The following is a 19,983-nucleotide window of genomic DNA, read 5'->3' as shown; positions in this document are numbered from 1 at the left end:
TCCTACTGACCACGGAAAAACGGGTTATTTTGATACAAATCGCCTTTCATATCCATGGCGCTTGGCACCGGAATTTGACTGACACTGCAGGCTTGTCGTCCTCGCTCACTTGTTTGCGTTTATCCGATAGTGATTACATTGTCCACATACCTTATCCCTTAGTGCTTGGCTTTGGGTTCACACTTCTGACACCATGTTATGTGTATGTGAATAACTAGCGTCGGAGAGTTAAGTAAAATGCAAGCATAATCATTTACTCAGGTATTACATGTGACAGGCCACAACATCTGAATCAGACACTCCTAATGCACCTGTTTATATATCCTAGATAGATGCCCCACTAGCACCATCTCTAGGTTGGCATTACACCCATTATCTTAATCTTCTTGGTGAGGCTTCCCCAGGATGGGTCACAGTCCTTCATCTCCACTTGTCTTTTGGGTGTCTTTCTCTTCCCATCAGGTGTCCCAGTTTAGGGCAATCATAGTGTGCATGTCTGGTGGTAGACATTAAAACATCCATACATACAAAAAATAACATTTGAAAATGAAAGCACACAGGGTAGTACACAAAGTACTTCATTTATTTACAGTTTTTAAAAGTACACAAATGGGAGATAAAGGAATATTCTTAGAGCTGGTAGCTTAGTTAATTACACATTGGAGGGTGAGTCAGTGATTGACCAAACTGGCCATGAGTCAAACCAGCAATGACTAGTCAATAATGAGGTCTGCATTAAAACAGTCCTGTAGAGCTGAACCATGGCAACAGTTCAGCTGTGCCCGCCCTTAAATCTCATCTTGCTGATTGAAATTATCCTCAGAGGTCAAATTGAATATCCCAAACTCTCGCTCCACTCTTTGCTGAGAACCAGTAAAGACATGGCGTGTGACTCTGCCCAGGCCTTGCCGACGCATGCTAGATCTTACAACGCATCAGCTAATCACATTATCGCAATCAGGTACCTGATGTGGCATGCAATCACTGGTCGATGCATGCAACGTCTGAGCAGGGGAACACGACCATCAACTGGAACGTCCAAGGCCATAGCCCACCCAAGAGAAGTGTAAATCGGTTCTTTTATCAGGGAATAGATGAAGTAATGACAGCAGTTTAGTCAACTGCTTCTAGCCACATCAGTGCAGGACCATTTTACTTCTCAAAACATGTAAAAATAACACCAGTGTTCACATGGAGCCAGTAAGTAATTGTGAGCCTTTGATATAAAAACTCCATTCACACTCAAAACAAATAGTTTAAAATGGCAGCCATTTAACAGACACTTAAGTCTCTGGGTATCTGGTGTATTTGAGGAACTCCAACTAAAACGATCCTGCACTTCATCTTTGTGGACAGACAAGGCAAAAGCCTGGGAACAGACAATGATTGACAGCCCAAAACAGATTATAGGACAGTGATGTCCCACTTTAGAGCAGCCCCAAGTGAGACCTACGGTCAGAAACCCAAATTCACCACAATAAGGAAACCAAAAAGGGAAAAAGCTGAAACATTTCACATCTTCATTAAAATACAATTTCACAGCCTAGAAACAATACAAATAACAGAATGAGAATGTAGATCTGTACAGTAGACCATGACGCAGTCTGACTCAGTGTGAGAAGAGGAAACCTTAACAGGGGCTCCGCCATAACACATACAACTTGAGGGATGTTGATCATAGAACCCCATAAAGAAAATACTTCAATTGTGGTTTAGAGTTGAAACCCTCCACCTGACTCATACACCTCAGCTTGGTCAAAGGGATGTCCAGTGTTAAAACATGCAAATAGTATATATTACAAATGGCTTTAGAGTTACAGATCAGGGCTGTGAAAACAAAAGCCTGCTGGTGGTCAGAGAAGAGGTCTGTAAATAAGTACAAATGAAAAACCAAAATCGATCCATTTCAAATAGAGCCGCAATCGATTAGCTCTTTTCATATCAGATTTATCGATTAGGGTTATTTAGTAATGTACTGTGGTAGTAGAAATTGGTGTCTATTGACAAAGTGCCATGGATGATAAGTAGTAACCATGGCGATAACGGTGGTGGTTGTTGTCGTTCCATTTGTCGTCTAAATTAAATCTGTTAGATCGCCATGGCAGCAAAGACCACGGCCTCTGCACAGACGTTGAAAATGTCTCCCAGAAAAAAGGTTGCAGATGTGGTCTGTAGTTCAGAGATTCTTTATCACAACGATTGTAAGTGTTTGGGAGAGAGTACAAGGAAATGAAGGGCGAGCGGGAAAGGAAAAAGAGGATCAACCAGAGAACACCGGGTCAGGAGAGGAAAGAGGTGGTCTTCCAATGGTTTCTGAAGTAGTTAGGCCGGCTGGCAGCTGATTGGTTGAGCCAGGCTTGGTGCAGTCCTCCGCTGTGCCAGGTGCATTGTGGGTATTGTCTCATCGAGGCGCTGCAGAGTGGAGGCCACCAGGGATCATACCAGGCACCATCTGAGAGAAAGAAAAACTTTTATACTTGCAGGCAGGGATCTCTACTCTAGCTTCTCTGCATGGAATCTCCATCTTATCATTCATTATACTTCATTCTCTTCTGCACTTAAAATGTCATTAAAAATACCAGACGTACAATATTCTTCATAAGGTTCAAGACATGCATGAAGGGTTGAAAATAGCTTCTTGTCATATTTCTCAGTAGCAGCAGCAGTATTTCTGAGTAGTGCAGCAGATATGCTGAGGGTGATAGATGAGGGTAGGCAGCGTTGGGCCACCTCATCACATGGCTTTAGTCTGGTGCGTCATTCACGTGTCAGAAAAATACAACTCAATTCAGTATTCACCAGAGTTTACGCTTTCAGCCATGGCAAAACTAAACTGTAGCTTGAGGAGAATCTCTGGAGATGTATGAAAAACCATGCAGCATTGAGCAGTGGTAAAAGTCAAGGGAGAGAGGGTTTGAAGGACACTAGAGAGTTAGGAGCAGAATAGGACCTAATGCAGTCACATGCTGGAGAACGTCAGACAGGCATCAGCACAGTCCAACCACTGCAACAAGCCACGCGCACTGAGCGGAGGATAGGTCACAGGTCACAGAGCTAGGTGGGGTGACAGCCAGGAATAAGGGAAACACTAATTCCCCACGTGTATTTGTTATCACAAGGCTGGAATGCATCACTCCAGTTCTCAAGGGCTGCAGTGCTTGATATGAAGACTCACACACTGATCAGTACGCTATGAAAGGGAGGAGTCTGGCCTGCTGAAGTCTAGCTCCTATTGTCATCGGCGATATTAGCTGCTAACATTGAAGCTACTTGTCTCCAGTGATCACATGGTCTCAACCCCCTTTCATAGTGTAACAGAGAGGAATGGAGAGCCTGCAGACAGACAGTGCTGCCCAATAAGACAGGAGACGTGCATCCCTGGTGCTGAAGGACACAGCGCCAGCCTGAGCAGGACTCACCTAGTGTGGCCATCGGGCCATCACACGAGGATGTGGCGAGCCTCTACTTGTCGTGATGATCGAAGGGAATGCTATTCTGGGGTTGGGGGGGAAGGAGGGAGAGAGAAGGCCATAGGGCAAGTCAGACAAGTGGATCTGGGTCTGTAGTATGGCATGCTTACAGTCACACCAATGCCCTGGGAGTGGGAGATTAAAAAAACTCCCATGACCACCTGGTGGAAGCGTTAAGTCATGGGCAAGGAGAGTGGGGAGATGTTGACGCTGCCCAAGGAGAGTGGGGAGATGTTCAGGGTTTCTTCTCAATCCTGGTGTGGATTTCCTTCCCCTTCTTATCCTTGTCTTGTTTTGGCAGGCTAACGCCAGGGCCCTTTACATAGCTAGCTGAAGTTCCTCCCTCCAATAAACAGCTTTATGGTCATTCATGTTTTAAAAGATTATGTTGATGTGATCCTGGCCTTACTGATGCACTGCTAGACGTATAACTACTCTTACTGACATTTGAAGACAGTCAGGACATTCCTGCTTCAAGTTTCAACTATAGACAACTTCATTAGTTATGTGTTGCATATTTCTCTGCAGGAGTGGGTCACGATGGGGCATGGTCGTATGAGGTTAAGGGTCATGTGGTGAGGCCCGAGGGGTTGACGCTAGGGATGGGGCGAGCTTGTACCTGTGAGGTGGACATGCGGGAGGTGTCCTGGTGTCCCGTCAGATCGGACGAGGAGACGTTAACGGGAGCTCCCCGGTGAAGCCGCATGCTCACTTTCCTCTCCCGCTCCATACCAGACACCGGTCGTGGAGACGTGTTGGCTAGAGAGAGAAATAAATACTATGCTCCCTGACCATGACAAGACAACAGTCAAGCACATTGTTAAGTAATCCATACATCAAAGTCATCTAGGTGTGTGTCAGAAACACTCACCTGTGTGTGAGGGGTTTAAGGTGTGCGTCAGAAACTCTAACCTGTGTGTGAGGGGTTTAAGGTGTGCGTCAGAAACACTAACTTGTGTGTGAGGGGTTTAAGATGTGCGCCAGAAACACTAACCTGTGTGTGAGGGGTTTAAGGTGTGCGCCAGAAACACTAACCTGTGTGTGAGGGGTTTAAGGTGTGCGTCAGAAACACTAACCTGTGTGTGAGGGGTTTAAGGTGTGCGTCAGAAACACTAACCTGTGTGTGAGGGGTTTAAGGTGTGCGTCAGAAACACCAACCTGTGTGTGAGGGGTTTAAGGTGTGCGTCAGAAACACCAACCTGTGTGTGAGGGGTTTAAGATGTGCGCCAGAAACACTAACCTGTGTGTGAGGGGTTTAAGATGTGCGCCAGAAACACTAACCTGTGTGTGAGGGGTTTAAGATGGGCGCCAGAAACACTAACCTGTGTGTGAGGGGTTTAAGATGTGCGCCAGAAACACTAACCTGTGTGTGAGGGGTTTAAGATGTGCGTCAGAAACACTAACCTGTGTGTGAGGGGTTTAATATGTGCGTCAGAAACACTAACCTGTGTGTGAGGGGTTTAAGATGTGCGTCAGAAACACTAACCTGTGTGTGAGGGGTTTAAGGTGTGCGTCAGAAACACTAACCTGTGTGTGAGGGGTTTAAGATGTGCGTCAGAAACACTAACCTGTGTGAGGGGTTTAAGATGTGCGTCAGAAACACTAACCTGTGTGTGAGGGGTTTAAGGTGTGCGTCAGAAACACTAACCTGTGTGTGAGGGGTTTAAGATGTGCGTCAGAAACACTAACCTGTGTGAGGGGTTTAAGATGTGCGTCAGAAACACTAACCTGTGTGTGAGGGGTTTAAGGTGTGCGTCAGAAACACTAACCTGTGTGTGAGGGGTTTAAGGTGTGCGTCAGAAACACCAACCTGTGTGTGAGGGGTTTAAGATGTGCGTCAGAAACACTAACCTGTGTGTGAGGGGTTTAAGGTGTGCGTCAGAAACACTAACCTGTGTGTGAGGTGGGTGTGAGGGGTGTAGGCGGCGCCGTGTCCTGTGTTCCTCGGGGTCGTCCTGAGGCGGCAGGGAGTCCCCTGGCCCCGGGGTTCCTGCTGTGTCTCAGCCTATCCTCTCTGTCCCGCCGCTCCCGCTCCGCCTCCTCTGCTGCACGGTTGGCCCCCTTGGAATTAGGGGCAGTCAGAAGGATAGAAATGGAGACTAGATCAGAAAGCTGCCGCTGAGGTACCATTAGCTAATGGTTAAGAGGACTAATGTGTAATAAATCATTAATATGTTTCATCCTGGTTAATTAACAATTAAGAGGCAGTACTCACAAACTTGAGCATGTTCCAGTCAAAGACGTAGTCATAAGAGAAGCCCTGTCTGTGGAACAGGTTCCTGAACAGCTGTCTGAGGTACGAGTAGTCTGGCTTGTCGTCGAACCGCAGAGAACGACAGAAGTTCAGGTAGGTGGAGAACTCAGCTGGGAGGAGGAAGAAAAGTGTTACTTTTAATCAGAATACTTTCTCATGATCTTTTAATCAGAATACTTTCTCATCATCTTTTAATCAGAATACTTTCTCATGATCTTTTAATCAGAATACTTTCTCATGATCTTTTAATCAGAATACTTTCTCATCATCTTTTAATCAGAATACTTTCTCATCATCTTTTAATCAGAATACTTTCTCATCATCTTTTAATCAGAATACTTTCTCATCATCTTTTAATCAGAATACTTTCTCATAATCTTTTAATCAGAATACTTTCTCATCTTTTAATCAGAATACTTTCTCATCATCTTTTAATCAGAATACTTTCTCATGATCTCTTTGTAGAGAGGTGCAGAAAGGACAAGACAAATGGACAGAAACACTCCAAGAGTATATTGTTACTACATGACAAGCACAGAAACCCTTAGTAAACTATAACCAGGATGGAGTAAATATTTTTTTTTAAATCACATTACTCACAGGGGTATCCCTTGCAAAGCACCTCGATGGGGGTGGACATTTTCTTCTCACTGATGCGTTCGTACTTCTGCCTCTTGGTGGCGGCCTTGAGGCCCTGCCAGGGCAGAGAGCCCAGGTTGAAGTACATCAGGACATAACCCAGAGACTCCAGGTCATCACGCCGAGACTGTTCTGCAGAGGGAGAGGAGAAAGTCACACTGGCCATGTTTGAATACCTTCAAAAAGCATCCTTTCCAGATCTGACATGATCGAAGGAAAGTGCTCCACTATGAGGCTTGTGCAGGGGAATGTGCGTGCATGTGATCAACCTCTAGATGTGAGTGTATGTGTGCGACCTACCTATTCCCAGGTGGGTGTTGATGGATGCATAGCGCGCGGTGCCGGTCAGGTTCTTGTTCTCGCGGTAGGGGATGTGCTGATGTGTGCGGGCGTCGCGGTACTTCTTGGCCAGGCCAAAGTCGATGATGTACACCAGGTTGCCCTTCTTGCCCAGGCCCATCAGGAAGTTGTCAGGCTTCACATCTCTGTGGATGAAGTTCTTAGAGTGGATGTACTCAATCCGGCTGATCTGGAGGAGAAGAGAGGAGAGCAGGGGTGGCCACTACACCTCCTGGACAGCTTTACTTTGCGCTTCTAATTTGTTAGCAGATTTTATAGCACATAGTGGCCATAACTGTAGAAGATAGAGGACCCTAATAGCCAGCATAAGAGCTGAGGATTTAATGGTCAGTTGTGTCTCACCATCTGGTCAGCCAGCAGCAGGACAGTCTTGAGGCTGAACTTGCGGGAGCAGAAGTTGAACAGGTCCTCCAGACTGGGGCCTAGCAGCTCCATCACCATCACGTTGTAATCTCCCTCTGCTCCACACCACTTTATGGACGGGATGCCCACTGTAAGGAATGGAAGGGAGAGAGTGATTTATAAGGATGCCCATTGTAGGGAATGGAAGGGAGAGTGTGATTTGTAAGGATACCCACTGTAGGGAAAGGAAATCCCATTCTTTATCGGGTTTAACATGATTTCTCGTGTAATACCTATCCCACACAAGTGCTGTTTCTCTGGCTCTGATGACAGGTTCCACTGAGTCTCTATTTGCTCAGGCTGCTGGCTGGCATGACTGACTCATGTGGATGACTGCCTACCTGCCTGCTTGTTAATGTGGTTTTCACATCACTGGACATTGGGGGAAGGGGGAAAATAGGGTGAGAAGGAAGATAAAGGGTGTAGATAGAAGGGGGAGATGGGGAAAGAGAGACTGATAGCCACAGCCTGGCCCATGTATAATGTTTCAGACCCATGTCTCACCTCCTCCCTGCATCATCTTGTAGATCTTACTCTCTATGTGGAGCTGTGGGTGTTTGGTCTTCACACATTCCAGTTTAATGGCGACCTCCTCTCCCACTGAGATGTCTGTGCCTGGGGGAGAAAGAGGAAATCCTGTCAATACAAATGTATGTAGATGGATAAAGAGCCACCAGGTGTGTTATTGCTTTCAGTTCAGAGTATGAGTTAGGCTTATAAAGGACTAGGGCCTGGACAGTCTTACCTGACCAGTAAGGGAGGGGAAACTCATGGGCCTGGTGATGTGCATGCCCCTGCTGACTGACAGGTGAAAGATCTGTCGACGTACCCTTGAGCAAGACACTTAACCAGAGCCATTATGCTTAAGAGTGTCTGCTAAATGACTAAAATGTAGACGGGGCATATACACCAAGTCCCATTCATATCATACCAGCCACAAAATAATGCAACTCAAACAAACCAACTTTAACTGTAATCTTAATGTTTCCTCACGAGGAGTACTGCCAGCAAGTGTGACCAGAATCCTACTTTAGAACTGGGCCTACTTGTCTATTCTGCTACTTTAGAGCTGGGCCTACTTTACTTCTCTAAAAATGCATTGAAGATGTGCACATTTGCTGCTTGTGTGCTAGCAGTGGGAAATGGGAGCTTTATAAATCTGACATTTCATTTCAAAAGTAGGCTACAGTCCAGGTGTGGAACTCTAAGCGAGAGTCAGCTACACAACAGAGCCACCAGCCAGTGAATGACTCAGACCCTCTCCTGAAAAGCACTTGACACCTCCATGAACACACAATAACATGTTGGATGAGTCGTACATGTGGTTACATAAAGGGGGCTGCATTAATCTGAGGGAATCACAGCTGACTGGAGCGTCCCATTCCCCTCTGTGTGCGAGTAGGATGAATGCCCTCCCCCCAATCACCTGAAGAGTACACAGGAACACAGCTGACCTGGGATGGAGAATAATCCATTCCCTCGCTGAAATGACATTCTGTCTCTCCCATTACAATGGATAAGAACTAGGCACTTAGGACTGACACGTTTATTTTTCCCCATGGCATAGCGGTTTATCATTCCAAAACATGGATGACTTCATGAGCATTGAGCAAATGCAGTGTTTTTTTTTAATCCACAAAATTGGCAGTAAAGTCTGCGTGCTCTAGAAATGAACAAATCGTACTTCACGTGGTAGTCAAACTATATGAACTCAACATAAGTCTATCGGTGTCAGAATGTTTCATGTGACCTAGGAGAGTGATATAGATGTATGGTCTGGTTATGCAATCCAGCTAGGGTGTCAAAAGCAAAACACCCACACCATATCCTAAGTGGTTCGGTGCAGGTGGGGTGGGCTGGATGGCCTTATCACTAAATGTCTCCTATTTCACAGTCACGACTCATTAAAAACATCCACTCAGCCCTACACTCAGTGGTGCAATTTCATTACACTTCATGTCTGTTGAGTTGGAACATTGAGTTTCATTGGACATGAGGTTTCTCATCTGCAACACAATTTATAAATTGACCATAAGGTAAACTGCAGCCATGCAAGGAGAAAATAAATCTACTTTCCCAAAGGTCAGCGAGTGTCTCTGAACCTGAATATGCACAAACAGTGCATTTAATAGAATTCGTTCCAGTCACAGGCAGCAGAGTACTGGAACGAAAGGTCGCCGAATGAGGTGTTGGCTTTAGGGATGATCAGTGAGATACACCTGCTGGAGCGCGTGCTACGGATGGGTGTTGCCATCGTGACCAGTGAACTGAGATAAGGCGGAGCTTTACCTAGCATGGGCTTGTGGACGACCTGGAGCCAGTGGGTCTTGCGACGAATATGTAGCGAGGGCCAGCCGACTAGAGCATACAAGTCGCAGTGGTGGGTAGTATAAGGTGCTTTAGTGACAAAACGGATGGCACTGTGATAAACTGCATCCAGTTTGCTGAGAAGAGTGTTGGAAGCAATTTTGTAGATGACATCGCCAAAGTCGAGGATCGGTAGGATAGTCAGTTTTACTAGGGTAAGCTTGGCAGCGTGAGTGAAGGAGGCTTTGTTACGGAATAGAAAGCCGACTCTTGATTTGATTTTCGATTGGAGATGTTTGATATGGGTCTGGAAGGAGAGTTTGCAGTCTAGCCAGACACCTAGGTACTTATAGGTGTCCACATATTCAAGGTCGGAACCATCCAGTGTGGTGATGCTAGTCGGGCAAGCGGGTGCAGGCAGCGATCGGTTGAAAAGCATGCATTTGGTTTTACTAGCGTTTAAGAGCAGTTGGAGGCCACGGAAAGAGTGTTGTATGGCATTGAAGCTCGTTTGGAGGTTAGATAGCACAGTGTCCAATGACGGGCCGAAAGTATATAGAATGGTGTCGTCTGCGTAGAGGTGGATCAGGGAATCGCCCGCAGCAAGAGCAACATCATTGATATATACAGAGAAAAAGAGTCGGCCCGAGAATTGAACCCTGTGGCACCCCCATAGAGACTGTATCTGATATAGCCTATAGGCCAGGCATTTACGCCATCCACACACGGCCATGCATTGAAATCTATTTTTTTGCGAACAGTGATTGAATTATGATCCTAAATTATGACTATCAAATTACGAATAGAAGGCTCTTACATATGCTTGCAAATGCGATGATGCGTGGAATGCTTGTTTATAAAAAGGTGCATTTTTAATGGTGAAAATGAGCTTCCCCAAACTTGAAACTCACGCACCGCCTATGCATAGGCTGGTGATTTGGCGGTTTGGTACTCGTGTTGTTGGCTGAGGAAAAGTACATGTGGACAGTTATTAACATCTTCAAAGTGTGAAGGATATACATCATTGCATCCTCAATTTGCATGTTCTATGTCGAATTAATTACCATAATCTAAATGTGATTTGTCATTCTGAGCACCGTGGGTGGACGCCTTTACCAGGTTACGCACCCAATGCTTAGGGGTTCGGTAAATTTCTCAAATGTACAGTCGATATCAATGCTTCCGGTTGAATGTCCGGCCCTACATTTTCTTAACGGAAACCCTTATGGGCACGTCTTGTTTATGATGCCTTTCACACCAATTGCAAAATATCGTCCTGCCACAATCCGTCAATTATTTATTCGGAACATGTTGGATTTTTTTAAATTTATCTTTTTGCAAACGAATAAGCTGTTGACCAATATAAATTATTATCTGGCACACTGCCACAGAGGTCTGTGGGTTTGTTGTGTGAATTCACTAAATTTCTCTCTCTGTGTTTTACATTTGCAATGATTAAGTGCAGCAAGGTATCAATTTAGCCAATGTGATCACATCACACTAGAGCTAGGCTACACTTCGCTCTCGCCATTCAAATTTTCCTGACAGTTCATTGACAATGCTGGAGCCTATTTTATAGCCATTCAGCAAGCAATATGGTCGTTCAATGCGTCTCTCCACCAATAAACTTTATATATATATAAAAAAATGCTGTTCATTGTCTATAGCAGGGGTCTCCAACAGGTCAAAGCCCACCTATGAGTAGTTCGCCAAACAATTCTGAAAGTATATGCAATTTTTCATGTTTATCTTAAACTTTCGAAAGCAAATCTCACAAGTCAGACACCGCAATTTCCCAGCAACTGACATTATCCCACCCCTGGTTAGCGACAATTGGCTTAAAAAGCCAAACCTAACTATCTGCCAATTTCCAGCAATTTTGCCTGTCTGTGTAGTGCGCGTGTGTATCACTGTGTGTAGCCAGTTGATGTGATCACCTGTGTGGGTTGAAGGAAAAAACTAAAACCGTCGCAATTAAAATGTTAAATGCAAAGTAGACTTACCTGGAAGAAGTAGATCATGAGTATGTATACCATTTGTATCTACACTGAACAAAAATATACATGCGACATCCAACAATTTAAAAGATTTTACTGTGTTACCGTTCACATAAGGAAATTAGTCAATTTAAATAAATTAGGCCCTAATCTATGGATTTCACTTCACTGGGCAGGGGCACATCTCTGGGTGGGCCTGGGAGCCAGGCTCAGCCAAAGCCCCACAAAAGGGCTTTATTACAGAGAGAAATACTCCTCAGCACCCCCCACCCTCCTTTCAGACAATCCCGCGGCTGAGGAAGCCGGATGGGGAGGTCCTGGCCTGGCGTGGTTACATGTGGTCTGCGGTTGTGAGGACGGTTGGTTGGATGTACTAACAAATTCTCTAAAACAACGGAGGCAGCATATGGTAGAGAAATTAACATTAAATTGTCTGGCAACAGCTCTGGTGGACATTCCTGCAGTCAGCATGCCAATTGCACACTCCCTTAACTTGAGACATCTGTGGCATAGTGTTGTGTGTTTTAGAGAGAGGAATTTTATTATACCCAGCACAAGGTGATCATGCTGCTTAATCAGCTTCCTGACATGCCACACCTGTCAGGTGGATGAATTATCTTGGTAAAGGAGAAATGCTCACTAACAGGGATGTAAACAAATTTGTGAACAACATTTGAGATAAGCTTTTTGTGCGCATGGAACATCATCTTTTATTTCAACTCATGAAACCAGCACTTTACACGTTATGGTTCTAGCAGCAGCAGCAGTACAGAAACATTTGTAGACCGGTAGATTCCTTACTCACGAGATGCACAATTAAAAAAAGGGCCAGAGGCGCAATTAAAAGGGGAATTACACTCAAATCAATTTAGTTTTATTCCAGACGCCCCCCCCCCAAAAAAAAAGGTTTGCTGATGTGATTTAAACATTGACTCAGACCATCCAATGTCGTTGTTTTGCTAAGAACTGTAATTGCGAGTGAAAAACAAATCTAAAACCAGGAAAAACGAAACAGAAAACAATGTGAAAATATCAGAATGTGAGGGGGATGAAAATCTGATTTTATAGCCCCCCCGTCCCTTGTTTATTAACCATGATTTTACCAGGTATTTTGACAGTGCACTACTTCTTCCAGGGAGGCGTTGCAGGAGAAAAGAGAATGTTCCTATTTGAAAGCTAGAAAAAAAGAAGCTTGTGACATGTTTCATTTTTTAAAAGTAGCTCTCATGCTAGAAAAGGTTGGAGATCCCTGGCTTACAGGCTACTCGTTCAAGAGCTAGAGAGGGGGAAGAGGCCAGTGCCAGCGGAGATGCGTGAATTGTGCAAGAAGGGAACAATGAAGACAGAGATGTGTAAGTTAGAAGTTAATATATTAATGCACCATTCGTATAACTACGTATAACTGCAACCCTAAAAGACAAAAATCCACCAGAGTTTACCCTTATCAGTAAGTGGTTGCACAGATTTAGATAAAGCCCTCAATTTAAAAGTGTCAACATAACCACCCATTGCTTCACAAAAATGTATTTACAGCTGATTACGAGGCTATGGACAGGCTGATCACGAGGCTATGGACAGGCTGATGGTGGCTATGGACAGGCTGTGTGCACATTTATTAGCAAGTGCATCAGTGATGTTGTACCAACGGTGACTATTAAAACCTTCCCTAACCAGAAACCGTGGATTGATGGCAGCATTTGCGCAAAACTGAAAGCGCGGACCACTGCTTTTAATAATGGCAAGGCGACCGGAAAACACGACCGAATACAAACAGTGTAGCTATTCCCTCTGCAAGGCAATCCAACAAGCTAAGCATCAGTTTAAAGTAGAGTCACAATTCAACGGCTCAAAACGCGAGACGTATGTGGCAGGGTCTACAGTCAATCACGAATTACAAAAAGAAAACCAGCCCCGTCGCAGACGTCTTGCTCCCAGACAAATTACACAACTTCTTTGCTCGTTTTGAGAACAATACAGTGCCACTGACAAGGCCCGCTTCCAAAACCTGTGGGCTCTCCTTCACCGTGGCCAACGTGAGTAAAACATTTAAAACGGGTTAACCCTCGCAAGACTGCCGGCCCAGACAGCATCCCTAGCCACGCGGCTATGTGGACACAGCAGACTGGGATTGATTGAATATGTCGGTAAACACACCAGCCAGCTAGTCTGCGCGGCTAGGGATGCTGTCTGGGCCGGCAGTCTTGAGGGTTAACCCGTTTAAATGTTTTACTCAGAGCATGCGCAGACTAGCTGGCTGGTGTGTTTAAGGACATATTTAATCAATCCCTATCCCAGTCTGCTGCGCCCACATGCTTAAGAGGGCCACCATTGTTGTGGTTCCAAGAAAGCTAAGGTAACTGAGCTAAACGACTATCACCCTGTAGCACTCACTACTGTCATCTTGAAGTGCTTTGAGAGAATAGTAAAGGATCGTACCACCTCCACGCTACCTGATACCCTAGACCCACTCCAATTTGCTTACCACCCCAATAGGTCGACAGACGATGCAATCACACTGCCCTAACCCATCTGGATTAGAGGTCGACCGATTAGGATTTTTCAACGCCGATACCAATTATTGGAGGACCAAAAAAGCCGATACCGATTAATCAGCAGATTTATTTATTTATTTGTAATAATGACAATTACAACAATACTGAATGAACACTTATTTTAACTTAATATAAAGACATCAATAAAATCAATTTAGCCTCAAATAAATAATGAAACATGTTCAATTTGGTTTAAATAATACCAAAACAAAGTGTTGGAGAAGAAAGTAATATGTGCCAATACGCAGTATGTGCCATGTAGAATATGTGCCATGTAAAAACGCTAACGTTTAAGTTCCTTGCTCAGAACATGAGAACATATGAAAGTTGGTAGTTCCTTTTAACATGAGACTTCAATATTCCAAGGTAAGAGGTTTTCGGTTGCAGTTAATATAGTATTTTTAGGACTATTTCTCTCTATACCATTTGTATTTCATATACCTTTGACTATTGGATGTTCTTATAGGCACGATAGTATTGCCAGTGTAACAGTATAGCTTCCATCCCTCTCCTCACTCCTCCCTGGGCTCGAACCAGGAACACATCGACAACAGCCACACTCGAAGCAGCGTTACCCATCGCACCCCTTGCAGCGCAAGGGGAATAACTAGTCCAAATCTAAAAGCGAGTGAGTTTTGAAACGGTATTAGCGCACACCCAGCTAACTAGCTAGCCATTTCACATTGGTGACACCAGCCATTAGGCTGATAGGCTTGAAGTCATAAACAGCGCTGTGCTTGTGAAGAGCTGCTGGCAAAACACACGAAAGTGCTGTTTGAATGAATGATTACAGGCTTGCTGCTGCTTAGTCAGACTGCTCTATCAAATCAGACTTAATTATAACACAATAACACACAGAAATACGAGCCTTTGGTCATTAATATGGTCGAATCCGGAAACTATAATTTCGAAAACAAAACGTTTATTATTTCAGTGAAATACGGAACCGTTTGGTATTTTATCTAACGGGTGGCATCCCTAAGTCTAAATATTCTTGTTACATTGCACAACCTTCAATGTTATGTCATAATTACGTAAAATTCTGGCAAATTAATTCGCAATGAGCCAGGCAGCCCAAACTGTTGCATATTCCCTGACTCTGCGTGCAATGAACGCAAGAGAAATGACATGATTTCACCTGGTTAATATTGCCTGCTAAACTGGATTAGTAGTTATAACTAGTGATTATGATTGATTGTTTTTTATAAGATAAGTTTAATGCTAGCTAGCAATTTACCTTGGCTTCTAAGGCATTCGCGTAACAGGCAGGCTCCTCGTGGAGTGCAATGGTTAGAGCGTTGGACGAGTTAACTCTACAGTGGCATAACTGTAAGGCTCTCCAGAGGGTAGTGAGGTCTGCACAATGCATCACCGGGGGCAAACTACCAGCCCTCCAGGACACCAACATCACCCGATGTCACAGAAAGGCCAAAAAGATCATCAAGGACAACAACCAGCCTGGCCACTGCATGTTCACCCCGCTATCATCCAGAAGGCGAGGTCAGTACAGGTGCATCAAAGCTGGGACGAGAGACTGAAAAACAGCTTCTTTCTCAAGGCCATCAGCCTGTTAAACAGCCATCACTAACATTGAGTGGCTGCTGCCAACATACAGACTCAAATCTCTAGCCACTTTAATAATTGGATATAATACATGTATCACTAGTCACTTTAAACAATGCCACTTTATATGATTACATACCCTACATTACTCATCTCATATGTATATACTGTACTCTATACCATCTACTGCATCTTACCTATGCCGCACAGCTATCGCTCATTCATATATTTATATGTACATATTCATCCCTTTACACTTGTGTGGATAAGTTAGTTGTGAAATTGTTAGATATTACTGTCGGAACTAGAAGCACAAGCATTTCGCTACACAAAACATTAACATCTGCTAACCATGTGTATGTGACCAATACAACTTGATTTGACATGTTTCTATTGCCTAATGATGGTCAAATTCATCTTCATGCCCATCAGAGCTGTCTATATACCCCCCCCCTTAAAAACTTTCCTCGTCAATTTATATGATAGGCTACATTATCCCATGATGTAAAGTATTTTTGTAATATCCTACAGAAAGGATTAAGCTAAGGCAAGGTTTTTAATGCATTTTTGGGAAAGAAGAAATGTGGTGTGCTTCAGTGTCTGAGTGAGATGCACTGCAGTTGGCTTTGATTGATGTGTCCTTTCAGGTGGGTGGGTTGTGTGTACGAGTTCACTAATTCTCTACGTCCATTCAGAAAGTTTTCTAAAACAAGCCTGTCTGGATTTAATCTCTTTAATCTGAAAAAAATAATTTTAAAAACGTGCTAGTGATAATTACAAAGTGTAATATAGTAATAGTGAAGATGCAGAGAAAAGCCATGTGTTTCTTTTGCAGCCACTGGTGGTCGATGACTATTCAACGGCCTGGCCAATTACCGTAACTGCAAATTCCAAGACAGTCACAGCTCTAGTGTTAAACAATTCACAGATTGGAATAACATCTGCCACAGTGTCTAGTCAGTAGCCAAATGACCCAAGCCTTTCAAAAACAAAAATTCAAATGAGAAGCAAGTCAAGCAACCTTTCGGACTTACATGGAGTTTAGACCTATTTGTTTAGAAAAGGGGCAGGGTGGAGAGCTGGGGTGTTTAGACTCGTGACAGGCTACCACAGGCAGGGCAGTAGTGGGGGTTATAATCTGATCTGACTTTCTCATATGTTACACACTGACGGTTTGTGAAACAATGACATGGCTGTTAGAAGCTTCACTGATGTCATCCACGTAAACAATAAGCTCTTTCTGCCTGTATACACTAACTACAGTAGTGCCAATAAGCTGTAGAATCATGTCCAACCCTGTGGCTGTTCCTGCTTCAACTCAACCACAGGAGTTCCTACAGACAACTGAACACACCTACAATGAGGACAGAACATACACCAAATTCAAACACTGGATTGGGTCCAGTAAAACCTATTCAGCATTCAACATGGGGAGGAATATTAGGACTACCCAAAGAAAGAAAACATGAAAGAAAACACTCCAGGAAGCATATCAGCATTATAACAAAACCGTTACAGTTATGGCATGACAAGATTCAAATTGACTCATGCAAAAAGCAGGAACTGTTCATCGTACCTTATGACAAAGGTCTGTGAGCTCAACCCTGGGGGTGATAACATATCAGAATGTAATTTCAGAAACCAGCTGACTGGAAAAACCACAGGGCCACATACACAACACACTAAAAACAACTAGATGTCAACACAACTCTTAAAGGGATACTTCAGTATTTTGGCATTGAATCCTTTTATCTACTTCCCTAGAGCCAGATTAACTAGTGGATACCATTTATGCCTCTGTGTGCAGTTTGAAGGAATTTGCCAATTAGCGTTAGCGCAATGACTGGAAGTCTATGGCAACTGCTAGCATGTTAGTAGATTCCATAGACTTCCAATCATTGTGCTAACGCTAGTTAGCATTGGCTAACTACCGTCATACGGGACACAGATAAATGGTATCCACGAACTAATCTGGATGTATGGAAGCAGATAAAGGGCTTCATTGCCCATCGTATACTGAGTGCAACTGCTTGGGAAGGACATTTGGCTAGCTCTACTGCAGCTAGCTAACTGCCCTCCAGCCCTTGAAATTAACTGACAGATGGGATGACTACTGGCAAACTCTGTTGGGCTGGGTGACTTGTTCGGTCGGTTTGTGAAGTGAACTAGCTAACTAAGACATTTTCAAAAAGCTTCTCATTCGTGATTCAAGCTAAGGTTAGGTAACTATCTGGATGGTGGCCAACGTAGCTAGCGAACGTTATTGGCTTGCCAAGGGGACAATAGGTGCTGGGAATTGACAAGTTTGTGTTGGTCATGCTAACCAATAACATATTTGCAAATTCCCATCAGCTGGCCAGCTAACGTAGCTAGCTAGCTTGGATTAATGTTAGCAATGTAGCGAGCTAGGTTAGCATGTTAGAGACGCTGTATATGGTAGCTAGCTAACGTTAGCTAGTTTAAAATGTTCGATTGACGTTAGCCAACCTACGGTAACGTTGTGTAATATTGATGACATTTTCGTTAGCTAGCTACTCACCCAAATAGATATCTCCAAAAGATCCACTTCCAATTTTCCTGCCCAGCCTGTATCGGTTTCCCACTCTCAATTCCATGGTTCAATGTTATTCTTACGAAGCAACCTTCAGAATGTGTTGTTTTGATAAAAAAGTCAACCTTGGTGTTGTTGCTCTTTTTGGTTACCAATCCACCCCAAATATCACCTTACTTTGCTGGAATACAAACCCCTTTATTCAGACGCCCCCCTTCCCCATGAATCCCAGAAGATCAAGTTCCTTCTGTAACAATCCAATTGTCCCCATCCCTTTTATATCTATATTTTCTTCGGAACACCACGATATTGGTATTGTCTGAAAGCTTAGAATGTGTAGATTATGTTCTAGCTGTTTTTGATATCATCCTTTCCAAAATCAAGAACGATGGAGACGGATTTTGATGGAAGCCTTCTAAAAACAAAAAATAAAAATAGCCTCTTCTCCACTGTAGAAATTTCTTCCACTGTGGACTGGCTGGCTGGCTGGCATTCGCTTGTGACATCATTTCTCCTAGCAACCCTGTGCAGGTTACATTTAAAGAGGGCGCATTGGTCTTTGGAAATTATTCAAGTGTTACTTTGTATTTAGAAAGACTGATACACTGAATCAAAATATCGAACTAACAACACTAAATACGTACTATTTCATGTTTATAAACAGGACTTCTGCATCAATATGGGCATAACATACAACCTGTCAACAATGATGGTGAAACTATGAAAAAAGTACTGAGTCCGGTCACACAGTTATATCGGTATTGTCTTTGTCTGTATCGCCTTGATGCACCTCGATGGCAGGATCTAGGGAAATGTACAGACTTGAAATATAATGTAATTTTCTGTTTCCTCGTGTCATGTTCTAAGAGTTAAGGACAAAACATATTATAGAATGTATAGCTAGAATGCTAGGCAATCACACTCAACTAAAAACGAAGTGATGTACAAACAACCTGAGGCACAGTAGGTCACCACCCCATACAGAGTAGGTTGAAGTTGACATAAGGCCTATATATGTCCCAAATGGCACCCTATTCCCTATATTGTGCACTACACTTGACCAGAGACCTATGGGCCCTGGTCAAAAGTAGTGCACTAGGGAATAGGGTGCCATTTCCTTATACACTGATCTAAGGTGTCACAGTATGTGGTTTCCCCTAATTAGGTTAGGATTTTGGGGGTTCTTAAATCTACCCCTAATGCCATGATGTCACAGTGGCTAAGGTATATACTGTGACCTGAATTATTTGAGGCCAAATCAGCAGAGAGGACAACAACAGAAAGCAAAAAGACAGGCAAGCAAGGACATATGAATATATGTACGAACACACACGCATGCACACACACGATAAACAAACAGATAGAAATAGACAAGTTACATCAGGATAAATCCTGTCCTGCACTCTCAGTAATCCTGTGACACAGCCACTCGTCTAGGGCTGAATAGACCAAAATACCCTAGATATACAGGATTATTTAGTATGGGAGCAGGAAAAAGGCCAAATGAATCCATGAACCTTGCATGGCCTAGTCGTTTAGTCTTGGATACTGTGCAGGGGGAGTCATTATTTTGAGATTCAGAATTTTAACAGTATCCATTATTTTTTCTACTCAGAATAAGATATCCAAACTGCAGAAAAAAACTGTTGATGATGGATGCATGCATTAGAGAATTTCTTGTTGTGGACGGAGCATGATAGAGATGGAAGTAGGTTGATAAAGCTCTCTCTCTCCCAGCGTCTAACTTTTCCTTGGTACATATTATTTGAAGGGACACATCTAGGATAGACACAAATCACTGGGCCATGGGTCAGGAGAAGGAAATTACTACTGGCTCCTACTGGCTCTGTCAACTGCTCATATAGGGACAGCTCATATATTGTTTTCT

The 19,983-nt window shown here is 43.7% G+C and overlaps 1 protein-coding gene across 4 annotated transcripts; it reads right to left on the bottom strand.

The window, feature by feature from the left end:
- Positions 1-553: 553 nt before the first annotated feature.
- Positions 554-18,580, bottom strand: LOC135511928 (casein kinase I). 4 transcript variants are annotated; one of them, XM_064933452.1, is made up of 10 exons: positions 18,084-18,580; positions 7,630-7,740; positions 7,066-7,214; positions 6,664-6,892; positions 6,325-6,495; positions 5,686-5,834; positions 5,363-5,549; positions 4,090-4,229; positions 3,420-3,495; positions 554-2,452 (listed from the first exon to the last, which is right to left on the bottom strand). In XM_064933452.1, exons 1-9 carry the CDS (start codon positions 18,157-18,159, stop codon positions 3,463-3,465), a joined length of 1,245 nt encoding a protein of 414 aa, XP_064789524.1. In that variant the 5' UTR covers positions 18,160-18,580; the 3' UTR covers positions 554-2,452; positions 3,420-3,462. The 4 variants fall into 4 exon arrangements, with proteins under 4 accessions (XP_064789524.1, XP_064789525.1, XP_064789522.1 ...); XM_064933453.1 differs by having other exon boundaries at positions 5,363-5,531; XM_064933450.1 differs by lacking the exon at positions 3,420-3,495.
- Positions 18,581-19,983: the final 1,403 nt, after the last annotated feature.

This window comes from Oncorhynchus masou, chromosome 24 (assembly GCF_036934945.1).
Source record: "Oncorhynchus masou masou isolate Uvic2021 chromosome 24, UVic_Omas_1.1, whole genome shotgun sequence".
In the NCBI taxonomy this organism is placed as follows: Eukaryota; Metazoa; Chordata; class Actinopteri; order Salmoniformes; family Salmonidae; genus Oncorhynchus; species Oncorhynchus masou.
The sequence above is the reverse complement of the archived record's forward strand: the minus strand, read 5'-3'. Positions and strand labels throughout refer to the sequence as shown.